At 35.1% G+C, this 12,844-nt stretch overlaps 1 protein-coding gene and 1 pseudogene across 2 annotated transcripts in view; both read right to left on the bottom strand.

Annotated features, from left to right (window-relative positions):
- LOC113547277 (lactose-binding lectin l-2) overlaps positions 1-3,827 on the bottom strand; it is a 35,048-nt gene extending 31,221 nt beyond the window's left edge. The window contains exons 1-6 of one of the 2 annotated variants that reach the window (XM_053233508.1): positions 3,680-3,827; positions 3,528-3,607; positions 2,150-2,250; positions 1,626-1,760; positions 1,344-1,452; positions 991-1,220 (exon numbers count right to left, since the gene is read on the bottom strand). In XM_053233508.1, the coding sequence (XP_053089483.1) occupies positions 1,150-1,220; positions 1,344-1,452; positions 1,626-1,760; positions 2,150-2,250; positions 3,528-3,588 (477 nt within the window). In that variant the 5' untranslated portion in view covers positions 3,589-3,607; positions 3,680-3,827 and the 3' untranslated portion in view covers positions 991-1,149. Of the gene's footprint in view, positions 1-990; positions 1,221-1,343; positions 1,453-1,625; positions 1,761-2,149; positions 2,251-3,527; positions 3,608-3,679 lie in introns of those variants that run through there. The other variant, XM_053233507.1, reaches the window with a different exon arrangement.
- Positions 3,828-7,177: 3,350 nt separating this feature from the next.
- On the bottom strand, positions 7,178-9,902 carry LOC113547230 (lactose-binding lectin l-2-like; annotated as a pseudogene).
- Positions 9,903-12,844: the final 2,942 nt, after the last annotated feature.

The raw sequence follows: 12,844 nt of genomic DNA, 5'->3' as shown, positions 1-12,844 counted from the left end.
CGTGATCCGGTGAGGTGCAGCGGCTGATGGGAATCGTAGTCCTGCGTCAAAGTCGGCGTAACCATGACACTTATAATTAGCCAATGCCCAATTACATTAAAATGTCTTCTCATCATACAAACTGTGCTGGTATTAATGGATAGAGCTGTGCCTTTTTTTTTTACTGCTTATACAAATTGATCAATTAAAGAGAATGCATATGCTGACCTTAAAATTCTGCTTTTAAATTTTAGACTTTTTTTGATGTCATTCATTAATTCTATTGTAACTGTTCTTTTTTTCTGGTAATCAGCAATTTTATCTGTAGTTTTTTATCTTCGCACCATTCTGTGTAAACACTAGAGACTGTTGTGTGTAAAAATCACAGGAGATCAGCAGTTTCTGAAATAATCAAACCAGCCCATCTGGTACCAACAACCATGCCACAATCAAAGCCAAAGAGATCACACAGAATCTTCATTCTGATGTTTGATGTGAACATTAACTGAAGCTCTTGACCTGTATCTGCATGTTTTTTGTTTGTTTGTTTGTTTGTTTTTTTGCATTGCGCTGCTGCCACATGATTGGCTGATTAGATAACTGCATGAATGTGCAGGTGTACAGGTGTTCCTAGTAATGTGGACAATGAGTGTATCTGGGGACACAATGAACAAAATGAAAGAGCTGTAGAAACAAGGTAATCAAAGCAAGTGTGTCATCTACCTGAGAAAAAAATGCTGGTGAAATGTTGGTCATGTTATTGTCATCTAGCTTTACTGCTCAGAGACATGGTGATTTCCAAATATTATAGTTCTCAGACCCCTGGTGTCCCCAGAACCCACTTTAAGAACCACTGCCTTAAGGGTTCTTTGGATGGTTGTGATGAAAGTATTCGTTTTGGAACTTTTCCTGAAGAGGAAGCCATTTATTGTGTTTTTTTATGTGCATGATCAGTGCATGTGCTAGATGGGTTTATTTTTCTGAGAGTGTATTTAAGAACGACACAAAAAATGATAATCGTTAATGAAATAAATTTATTATTTTTTTTTTTTAGATTTTTTATTGCTGTAATTATGATAAGTTGCTGCAGGTTTTTTTGTAAATTCATCAGTGACAAGGAAAAAATTTCCAACATTGTATTATAGTTGGTGAGGTGAGGCTGGGAGCATTTCAGTTAACACTCATGGCACACACAAAGGGATAGGTCCGATCGCATGGAATGTCATTCCAGTTCTTACTGCCTGCAGACAAAGAACAAATATAGCCTTATACATTGCATGACAACCGAATCAAAAATGAATCACTAAACCAAAGATATAAATGATAGACTCTAAACTCAGCTACATAAGGTAGATTCTACTCACCAGACCAGTTCATATGCACACAGCACTCTCCGTACTGAAAATTTGGTTCACCTGGATTCCACTTGGTGAAAGTTAATTTGGTGCCATCAGACCAAAAGAAGTTATTCCTCTGAAAGGATGAACAGTGGAAAATCCATCACAGGGTGTAACATTCAATTAAAATTTTAAGTTTCTTTATTTACCCATGTTTAAGTTAATAAATCATGCACTATACAGTTATACGATTCCCTGCTTACATATTTGACTGAGCTCAGTCAGGAAGTGTTTTTATTATTCGCTAACCTTCTGACAGCCAGTGAGGCCGATCCATGTTGGATTCTCCTCGGCGTCATGAGCACGGATAAGAGCCTTAATCAGCTGATATTCATTTTCGCTGTGTATTGAGATCAAATGTGCACCGAGATTCAGACAGTGTTTCTAGAAGGAGATAAAGAGCTGTAGCATCATTGCATGTTCATTAACTGCAGTTATTATGCACAATTATGCATATTGTAAAGAAGCCTCCCTGGCACTGTATAAATCTCATAAATAATTTTAATTTTATAATTTAAAATGTTCAGTATATATAAAACTGTCTAAGCAAGTACATATAGACCAAGACATTAAATTATTCGTCTCCATTTTAATAAAAAGAACTTAATTCTCTGTCCTGTGCTATTACTGTTCACAGCCTTTTGCTAATATCACATTTAACTGCATGTTTCAAACCCATTCCACGACTGATATGCTAATAAATAAGCCTTTCATTAAATTTCCTACTCTTCTATTAAGACAGCAAATGTAAATACAATCGAAATGAATTTAACCTCAGCAGAAGCCCAGTCCATAGCAGTGCCCTTATATATGAAGCAACGTCCGTCATAGTACTTCCAGCCAAATTCACACTGTCTGTATCCTTCACTTTCAGCTGCATTATTAATGATAAAAATATATACAATTAATAAAAGCCTATGTTTAGAATTCAGTAATTATATATTGAGGCCAAGAGTTCTAGAGATCTACACTATATGGTCAAAGTTTGTGGACACATGACCATCACACCCATATGTGGTCCTTCCCCAAACTGTTGCCACAAAGTTGGAAGTACAGAATTGTATAGAATGCCTTTGTATGCTGTAGCGTTACAATTTCCCTTCACTTGAACTAAGAATGGAGTGGAAGAACTCAAGAGGCCTGCACAGAGCCCTGACCTCAACGCCTCTGAACACTTTTGGAATGAATTGGAATACCGACTATGTGCCAGGCCTCTTTGCCTGACATCAGTGACTGACCTCACTAATACTGTTGAGGCTGAATGAATAAACCCCCACAGACACGCTCCAAAATCTAGTGGAAAGCCTTCCTAGAAGAGTGGAGGATATTATATCAACTAAGGGGGACTAAATCTGGAATGGGTTGTTCAAAAAGCAGATGGGTGTGATGGTCAGGTGTCAACATAATTTGCAGCCATGAAATACTTAGATTCCAGCCTTTTTCTATTAACTTTTGTCCTAATTTTTTGGTGCAGTAAATTAACGTGTGGCCTTTATTCGTTAAACCATGGTCTTAATATATTAATTTGTGGCATCAATATAGGAATCTGTAGTCACACCTTATTAAAAATAACCACAATGATACATCAGTGGCTTTGTATGTTTCTAACTTCTGTAATAGGAAATAATCAGTTTAAAATTAAAAAAAAAAAAATCAGTGAAGAAGGTACTAATGAGGGATTCTTAATAGCATGCTAATCTGTGCAGGTATTTTAATTACCTTTCACGATCTTATCAAAATCAGGTGATAGAAACCGGAAGAAGACAGAAATGTTAGTGCTGGTGGTCACAATTACTAATCTACTGATGATTTTCAAGCCTTTAATTTTAATTTTACCTGGTGGATGATTCACCACATTGGCTTAAAAGGAAAATGGGTAAAGGTCATCATTTTTTGTAAATTATTTTCTCTACATTTCTTATACGTACAGATGATGGATTTTGATTATGTTCATAAAGCATTAAGAGATCACAGCAATTTGGCTACAATCACAAAATAGGAACCAAGTCATATTTTCACTAATAATATGATATTTTGTTAAAGCAAAAAGAAACCAAACAGCTGTATTATAACTACACTACCACATAAAACATCCCCAAATGTTTCATTTTTAGTTATAAGTATCTTGCTTAATTGCGCTAAGACTTTTACCCAAAGCTGTTGCTGCTGTGCCAAGAATAAGAAGTAACACCACGGCAGTCTGATGAGCCATAGTTCTGAATTTTCATGCACTGCAAAAAAAGCATGATTTGTTTTAATGTAATATGATTTTATATGTTATATCTCACCAAAATTCCACTTACGTCTGATCAGGAGTCTCTTCTTGCTTGATGTAACACACTGAGGGAAGTGGTGATGCTTATATAGTGTAGTGTCAGTGATAAAAGCTTCCTCTTTCCAAAGAAAAATAACAATCATCTGAACTTACTGAGTGAATGATTATTTCATACACAAAATTTTCCTTTAAGATGCAAGGCCAAGGACACGGTAATATTAAGGCTGACAAATGGTGAATGTTGAGTTGGAAATGTTTGGACATGATGTGGAAATTTTTGGACATTTCCATGAAATGATTTAACATTTTCAGAGTTACTGTTGCTGTATATTCAGACTGCGTGGATTAAAGAGGAAAAGTATAATGTGAGGCAAAACTACAATTCTTATGAGATATTTAATATTGCTTTAAGAACTTTGCCATGCACTCACTTCCTTGAGTTAACCAGTCCTTCTTCCTTTTTTCTTTTTGTGTGCTTGATTTATTTGGTTAAAACTAACTAATAGCCCTATTTATGAGAAAATGTCTGTAATTAGCCAAAAAAGGTTCAGCTTGTAGAAGCTCTTACCGGGAAAATGAAGACCAAACCTTTTTAAAAACATAGTGGAAATATTCACTTATCTAATGAACAAATGCAGCGTAGGCCTACATTCCTGATACGTCACCTAGCCAGAGCCTGGGACAGCTTCCCTGGTTATCCCTCTGCGATGTCAGGGTGGTTTAATATGCTGAGTCATGTTATTTGTGCATTTATGCGTCTATTTATTTATGCTTAAAAAATTTTATGTATGTGTGTGTATATATATACTGTATATCCACGCCAGCACGAATGCACACTGTCATCAAAGCAAAAAGAGGATGTACAAAATACTAAGAAGCTCTGAAATTCATGTAAATATTTCGAATATTCTACTTTTCATTCAAGTTGTTTTATATAAGTTGCAATAATATAATTCGTAATTAAATTGTAAGTAAATTAGAAAAGAATGCACATTCGCCTTCATTCTTATTGCACACACTCAATTACTCAATCACTCTCCACAGTATTTAAGGACTCACTTCAGCTTTGCACTTTGTCAAGTATACGCTCAGTGTCCTGTACTGCTGAGGCCAAGCCTTGCTAGTCTGCACTAGTTTTCATGGTTATTTGGTTCTGGTTCTGGTTATGATTCTGGTTATTTTGTTTATGTCTTTGTCTTTTGCCCAGTTAACTCTAATTGAAAATTACTTGACTTCTGCCTATACTCTGACTTTGATTCTGCTTAACATTTGGGATTTGTTTGCCTGGTTCACAATAATTGCTCTTAACTTGCAACTGTCACCGTCTCTGCCGCCTGACACAGGATTGCAGAATACTTGTTGCCAGCCCTTGTTCTTTAAGAAATGGATCCCCAACAACAAATCCCCAGCCATGATGAGCAATCAATCAGTTTTAGCATCTTTGTAGTGATTGTGTCATAATTTTTTGGCTAAATGCCCAGTATCTACGCTTACAAAACATGCAACAACATCTACAATGCAGCTACAGCACAATGTGGCATGATAATTTCATTCCAAGTTATGGTTATAAGCTGAAACTACTCAGTAAATGTCCCAATATACATTTATGTGTGCTACAAGTGTAGTATATTTGCATCTCAAAATAGTCTACAAAAAATTAAATAGCATAGGAGAACTACATACTGTCCATCTTAGAGCTCTTGCTCATCTAACAGAGGTATGGAAGGAGAGTTGATGGGCATACTTGTCTGCAGTGACTTCAGTATATGAGTAATAAAAAAAAACTCTCTATAATGTTTTACAAAAATACCTTTTTACAGTAGGGTACTTCAACAATAATTTTGCTGAAAATTACATTTTGTCAATAACAAAATTCGAGTTCTATTACACAAGCTGCCCTGCGATGGACTGGTGTCCAGTTCAGGGTGAAATCCCACCTCGTGCCCAGCGTTCCTGGGATAAGCTCTGGACCCACTGCAACCTTAATGAGGATGAAGTGGCTACTGCTCATTAGTTTAGTTTTGCTGAACTTAGTCCTGCCTAAATGTACACATTATTCATACCCTGAATGTGCATGTTGTATTATTGCAAGATTGGTTTTGAGAAAACAATTAAAAATCAGAAGGCAGCTCTTGAATTGTTTTGGGCCTCAAATAATCAAAATAATGGGTTTGGTTAATCTGGACCACTGATGGATCTTCAAATCATGTAGTTCTTTTTTACATGTGTGTTTTTTAATCACTCTTAAATAGCTAAAGATCTGAATCATTTTAACTTTAAAAACAAGTAGCCATTAAATTCCCATTGTTCTCTGTAGGAAAGTCACTCATTAATAATTCTAGTACTAGTGACCATGTTATAGTCTGTGTTATCAGGATGTTTTAAAGAAGCAGATTGCAAAAAACTTCTGTTACTGCAGGTATAAAACTGGACAGATGTTTCCTGTGATGCAGATAACTGAAATGATCTGTTGGTAAGATGACTAAGACTAACTGAAATGAGATTCATAGATAGCAACAAGTGAAGAGACAGGAAGTTAGCTGCATGCTGTGTGCATAGGGGCATGAGGTACAGGTCCGAGAGAGAGAGCATCATATAATTTGCGCCATGGCCCTTTACAGTAGAACGTACAAACAGGTACGTAATGAGTTTATGCGCAATCATTTGTAAGCCATGAGGGAGAAGCCAGGACGTAATCAAACACATTAATTGTATGTAGGAGACTGATTAAAAAAGTGTGACACATTTGATGATGATACACGTCCCATGACAGTGACACATTAAGCATGGATGGAGCATCAACTGTGGGGTGTTTTATCAAATACGGACTAGCTTCCTCACCATTACCTATTAGATTTCTGTCTTTTATTAAGACGTAAAAAAATGTTTGATCACATATATGTGTAGCTAAAAATTAACAGCTGAGCCATGTCTGTAACATCAGTGCTTACATCACACACAACTGAATGAAAAGCTAGGTACATGCTTTACCTGATACTTGCTGCTTTAGATTGGTTGACAAATCTTTGATTTGTCAGGCAACTGTGTTTCTTTAATGTTAAATTCTTGCATCTTTTCTGGGCACATTATAGTAACAACTTTCTCAAGGCACAGGTTCATACAGACTCATCTGCAAAAGATTTTTCCAAGCTGGGCTGCTAGTTACCAGCTAGCCCTTATAGCATGCTCTTGTACTTGGTTAGCAAAAAAAATGGTCATGTTGAGCTAACAGGCCAGCTGCCAGTTATTTCATTTTCTTTTTTCTCATTCAGCACCAGTGTACAACTTAAAAAAGTGTTGTTTTTTTATGTCTCTTAACACTACTCCTTTGAGGCAGATGCAAGTGCAGATTTTTATTTTAATGACAAACAAATGGTACAGACTATGTGCATGATTACTGCATGTGCTAGATGGATTTATTTTTCTGAGAGTGTATTTAAGAATGACACCAAAATGAGAACCGTTAATGAAATAAATTTTTTATTATCATTATTTTTTTTTTTAGATTTTTTTAAATATTGCTGTAATTATGATAGGTTGCCGCAGTTTTTTGTAAATCAATCAGTGACAAGGAAAAATTTTCCAACTTTGCATTATAGTTGGTGAGGCTGGGAGCATTTCAGTTAATACTCTTGGCGCACACAAAGGAATAGGTCTGATCGCACGGAATGTCATTCCAGTTCTTACTGCCTGCAGACAAAAGAAGGAATATAGACTTATACATTGCATGACATCCAAATCAAAATGAATCACTAAACCAAAGATATAAATGATAGATTCTAAACACAGCTACAGAAGGAAGTTTCTACTCACTAGACCAGTTCATATGCACACAGCCCTCTCCAGATAGAAAATTTGGTTCAGTTGGATTCCACTTGGTGAAAGTCACTTTGGTGCCATCAGACCAAAAGAAGTTATTCCTCTGAAAGGATGAACAGTGGAAAGTCCATATTAGACAGGTTGTAATATTACACAGTTTGTCATATTTGATTAAAATGTTGAGGTTCTTCATTTGACCATGTTTAAGTCAATAAATCAGGCACTACAAAGTTATTTGATTTCCTGCTCACATATTTGACTGAGCTCAGGAAGTGTTTTATTATTAGCTAACCTTCTGACAGCCAGTAAGGCCGATCCATGTTGGATTCTCCTGGGGGTCATGAGCACGGATAAGAGCCTTAACCAGCTGATATTCATTTTCTCTGTGTATTGAGATCAAGTGCGCACCGAGATTCAGACAGTGTTTCTAGGAAAAGAAAAAGAGCTGTAGCATCATTGCATGTTCATTAACTGCAGTTATGCAGTTATATACTGTATATTGTAAGGAGTTTTTTTTTTTTTTTTAAATTTTGTTACACTGTTGGATCACTGCCAATCCACAACCTAATTAAATATTTTATATGTATATAAAGTACAGTTAAATATTATTTTTTTTGTAAAGCAAAGGGTCATCACACCAAATATTCACTTTGTTTCATTTATTACGGTTTACTGCTCTTTAGTATTTTTTTAAGTGTAGAAACCTAGAAAATGTAGAAATTTAATTTAATTAATTTTGAAGGCATCTTTGCTTTACAGCATTTCTTTGCATGTGCCTAAGACTTTTGCACAGTATGTGTGTCTCTGTGTGTGTGTGTGTGTGTGTATATATATATATATATATATATATATATATATATATATATATATATATATATATATGTATATATACACACACACGTACACATACATACCCATTCCACCCCTGATATGCTAATAAATAAGCCTTAACATTTCTTACAATTTCTTACAAATGTGAATACAGTTGATATGAATTGAACTGAACCTCAGCAGAAGCCCAGTCCATCCTGGTGGATTAGTACGTGAAGCAACGTCTCTCATATTTCACCCAGCCAAATGGACAGCATGTGGAACATTTGCTGTTTACTCGACGTTCTTCAGCTTCTGACTCATTGGTATTAAAAAAACAAAATTAGTCAATAGCTTGTTTACATTAAGGTGTGACAATGAATTAATATATTGAGGCCACAAGTTAACCTTGTGGGATCTATTAGTTGGCCATTAAATACTTAACTTGTGGCAACTCTAGAACAGAAAAATCAATTGAATTAAACTATTTTGGTAACAGGAACCTAAGCATGGAGATGTCACCTTTACTTCAATCTTAGAATGAAGCATAAAGATATACTGGAGTTACTGGTGTTGTCAAATGGATATACCATTAGGACACATCAGCTGAATCATATTCTTAAAGACTTGTTTGATAATTCCCACCAAATAATTAACTGCAGGACACATAAGCAACATAACAATAACATCAACATAGTTTGTATCCATATGATGCCTTTAAATATTAACTCTTTTATTACAAAAATTCTTTTTTACTCTTTTATTAACTGGGTTGGTTCCCTGCACACAGGGACACAAGTTACTTGTCCAAGTAAGAAATAATAAAAAACTGACTATTGCACCTTTAATATGTTAACTTGTGGCCTTAATATATTTACTTGAGGCATCAGTATATGAATTTGTGGTCACACCGTATTAAAATTTTAAATTTTACATTTAAAAAAATCTGTAAAGACAGTACTAATGAGGGATTCTTAATATTATGTTGATTTCTGCAGGTATTTTAATTACCTTTCACAATCTTATCAAAATCAGCCGCTAGAAACCAGAAAAAGACAGAGAAATGTTAGTGCTGATGGTCACAATGACTAATCTACTGATGATTTTCAAGCCTTTAATTTTAATATTACCTGACTGAGGATTCACTACATTAACTTAAACGGAAAATGGGTAAAGGTTCATTTTTGGTAAATTATTTTCTCTACATTTCTTATATGTACAGATGGCAGATTCTGATGTTCAAAAAACATTAAGAGATCACAGCAATTTGGCAACAATCACAGAATAGGAACAAAGTCATATTTTCACTAATAATATGATATTTTGTTAAACAAGCAAAAATAAAACCAAACAGATGTATTATAGCTATACTATCCCATAAAAATTTTGCAGTTCCCATACTCCTGCAAGTGTATCATTTTAGTTGTTTACATATCCTGCTTAACAGCGAAGAATCTTACCAAAGGCTGCTGCTGCTGTGGCGAGAATAAGAAGTAACACCACTTCAATCTGGCGAGCCATAGTTGATGCACTGCAAGAAAAGTACGGCTTTTGTTAATGAAATAAACATCTTATATGTTATACCTCACCGAAATTCCACTTACATCTAATTAGGAGTCTCTTCCTGCTTGATGTAAAACACTCAGGTAAGTGGTGCTGCTTATATAGCGATGCTGATAGAAACTTCCTGTTTCCAAAGAAAAATAACAAGGACAAGGACATGGTAATATTAGGACTGACAGATGGCATGTTGAGTTGGAAATGTTTGGATATGTAAATGATTTAACACATTAAGTGTTACTGTTGCTGTATATTCAGACTGCATGAATCAAAGAGGAAAAGAGTAACATGAAAAACTAAAACTATACTTTTCTAATCATCCTGGAATTTTTTTTTTTTTAAAAACCTGCAAAATTAAAAATCCTTAGTCAGTAGTTATTACCTATTTTTATTATAGTTAGTACCTGCTGAGTATATTGCCTGGGCTGGGAACAAACGATTTAAAAAGGGCCCCCAATAAAACACACACATACACAACTTGGGAAATGTAAAAGTCTGTAATGCATAAATAAACTATAACTATATCTGATGAGATGCACACAATGCATAGGCCCACATTTTGACAATCATAGTTTCAGATGGTTGATGAGCTACATTGTCTGCAGCTCCAGCTTATAAACTGTGCAGGATAGTGAGCTATGCAGGATAGTGGGCTTTAAAACATAACAATTCTGATCAAGCACATGAAGAAACATGGAATATTTGATTAATAAATTGCTTCTCTTGCAGACATTCGCTTTTGCGATGATGATAATAATTGTAAACGCATATTTTATTGTCTTTACCTAAGATAAAGCACAGCTTTATCAATTAACAGAAGTTACACAAAACACTAGGAATCAGTAAGTCCATGATCAGAGAACCAGGAATAAACGACCTACTAGTGAGCGTGAGTGTCAGAGATCACGCTACAAGTCAGGAGTACAGCATCTGCTGACAGGGAAGGGGAAATTTCTTGAGTCCTTGTTACACATATTGTCTAAATGAAATGGCAAAAATCCCAATTATGTCCATTTCAATTCCATGTGGAAAAAGTTAAAAGTGCTAAATATTAATGCAGGCACTGTAATATTTGGTCTTTGATTTTGGTCTTGTCTTTGATTGTCTTTGGTCTTGTCTGGTATTTGGTCTTTGATTTCTAGTTCTAGTTTCTCCATTTTTTGGATTTGTTTGGAATAGTAATATCTGAGTGTTTCAACCCAAGACATGGATTTGAACCATGGGCTTTGAAACCATTCACACTCATTATTTTGGCAATGTTACTTCTGGACCATTAGTAATACAATAAAATATCTGGGACCACCCAATACAAACTATCTGACCTGTACACTGTCAGAAGGAAAGCAAATATCATCAGACAGTACCACTTTCATGTCCTCTATCAATAATTTCATTCAGGATGTTGCTAATGAAGTCTCACTGGCCAAGACAAACATTCAGACTGCTACTCTTATCAACCATAAAGGAAATCTACACTACAACTGACTGTTCATATCAGTCTTATCTGCCTATTTTACCATGCCAAAGGTTTTTTAAAAATACATTTCCTCTTATGATTATGTACTGCACTGAGCATCTCATAAGGTTCATCATGGACCTTTATACTGTATTGTAATGATTAACTATACACACAAGTGAAACGCCTGTTGTCTGACTTTACAACTTTTCTCTTGTTTATAGTACAATCAGTTATAAACTGAAGTACTAGAAGTGTATGCATTTATTAATGGCATGTAAAGTGGAAAGTACTCACTAGCTATCATTTATTTTTTCGTTGTGTATGCATTTTTGTCTGGACTATGGACAGATTTATTTCAAAAGGTAATAAGTATTAACATACTAGTACAACACACAACATACAGTAAGAGGCTTTTGTTACACTTATTCTACCTACCAAATCCAGCAAAAATGCTGAAAGTATAAATAGTGGACAGTTACAACACCATCAAAATAAACTATAGATTTTGAATAAAATTTCACACAGCTGGCAAACTGAATCATGAATTATTTCTTAGCTTCAATGCAAGGCATTTGTCAAAAGGATATGTGTGCTGTTTTTGTCATTACTATATATCATTGCTATTATTATTTATTATATATCACAATTGTACCACTCTGTTTACTGCACACTGAACTGCATTCATCTGTTATTTCTACCTCCACTGTAATCGAAATTACAATTAAGTCTACCAATTTCTGCTTAAGGTGCAATATATGGATATTAGATAATTAAAATGTTGTGTGTTGTGTTGACTGTGATGTGTGTGTTGTAAACTGTGTTGAATGTGTTGTTTTGTGACCGAACACGAAGAAAAATTCCTACATGTAAATGTATATTGCAAATAAAATGATTCTGATTCAGATTTAATTTTCTGTGATGATTTTTTAAAAAATTCATCTAATATCTAAAAAAAAAATATCCCAATTTCTTTAAAAGTGTCATTTTTTTTTATTACAGTTATTACTGTGCAGGCACTGGAAAACTGTCCACTGATTATTCACCTTCTGAGAGCGTGATCTTTCTGAAAGCCTATCCACATCTGAGCCTTCCTGGGGTCATGAGCCCAAATAAGAGCCTTAACCAGCTCAATAAAGGGGCATTCTGTAATTAGAAAATAATCACCTCTGGCTACATCACACCACCTTGTCATTGATTATTTTCCTAGAATAGCATGCCCCTTTGTGGTTTATTCCTTGCATAAGATCACTTCTGTGGCATTTGGAGAAATTTTTTGACACACCAAATGTTTCTTAAGGGTAATTAACGTGCATGTCACAGTAATCGACCATACAGTATATTTATGCAAGAAGGATAAGATCACAATAGTGACTACACCACCCTGAGGAAATCTCACTCAGGAAATTTGACCCAGAAAGGATAGAAGACAACTAATAGCCATTTGTGTCACAAGCCTTTCATTTGAATGAAAGAAATACCATAAATCAACCAGGAAATCTCCAGTCATATTCCAAGCTACCAGTGGAGGAGTCTAACACCAGCATG

The sequence above is a fragment of the Pangasianodon hypophthalmus genome, chromosome 4 (genome assembly GCF_027358585.1).
Source record: "Pangasianodon hypophthalmus isolate fPanHyp1 chromosome 4, fPanHyp1.pri, whole genome shotgun sequence".
Classification (NCBI taxonomy): Eukaryota; Metazoa; Chordata; class Actinopteri; order Siluriformes; family Pangasiidae; genus Pangasianodon; species Pangasianodon hypophthalmus.
Note: the sequence above shows the minus strand (reverse complement) of the source record. Positions and strands in the feature narration are given on the sequence as shown.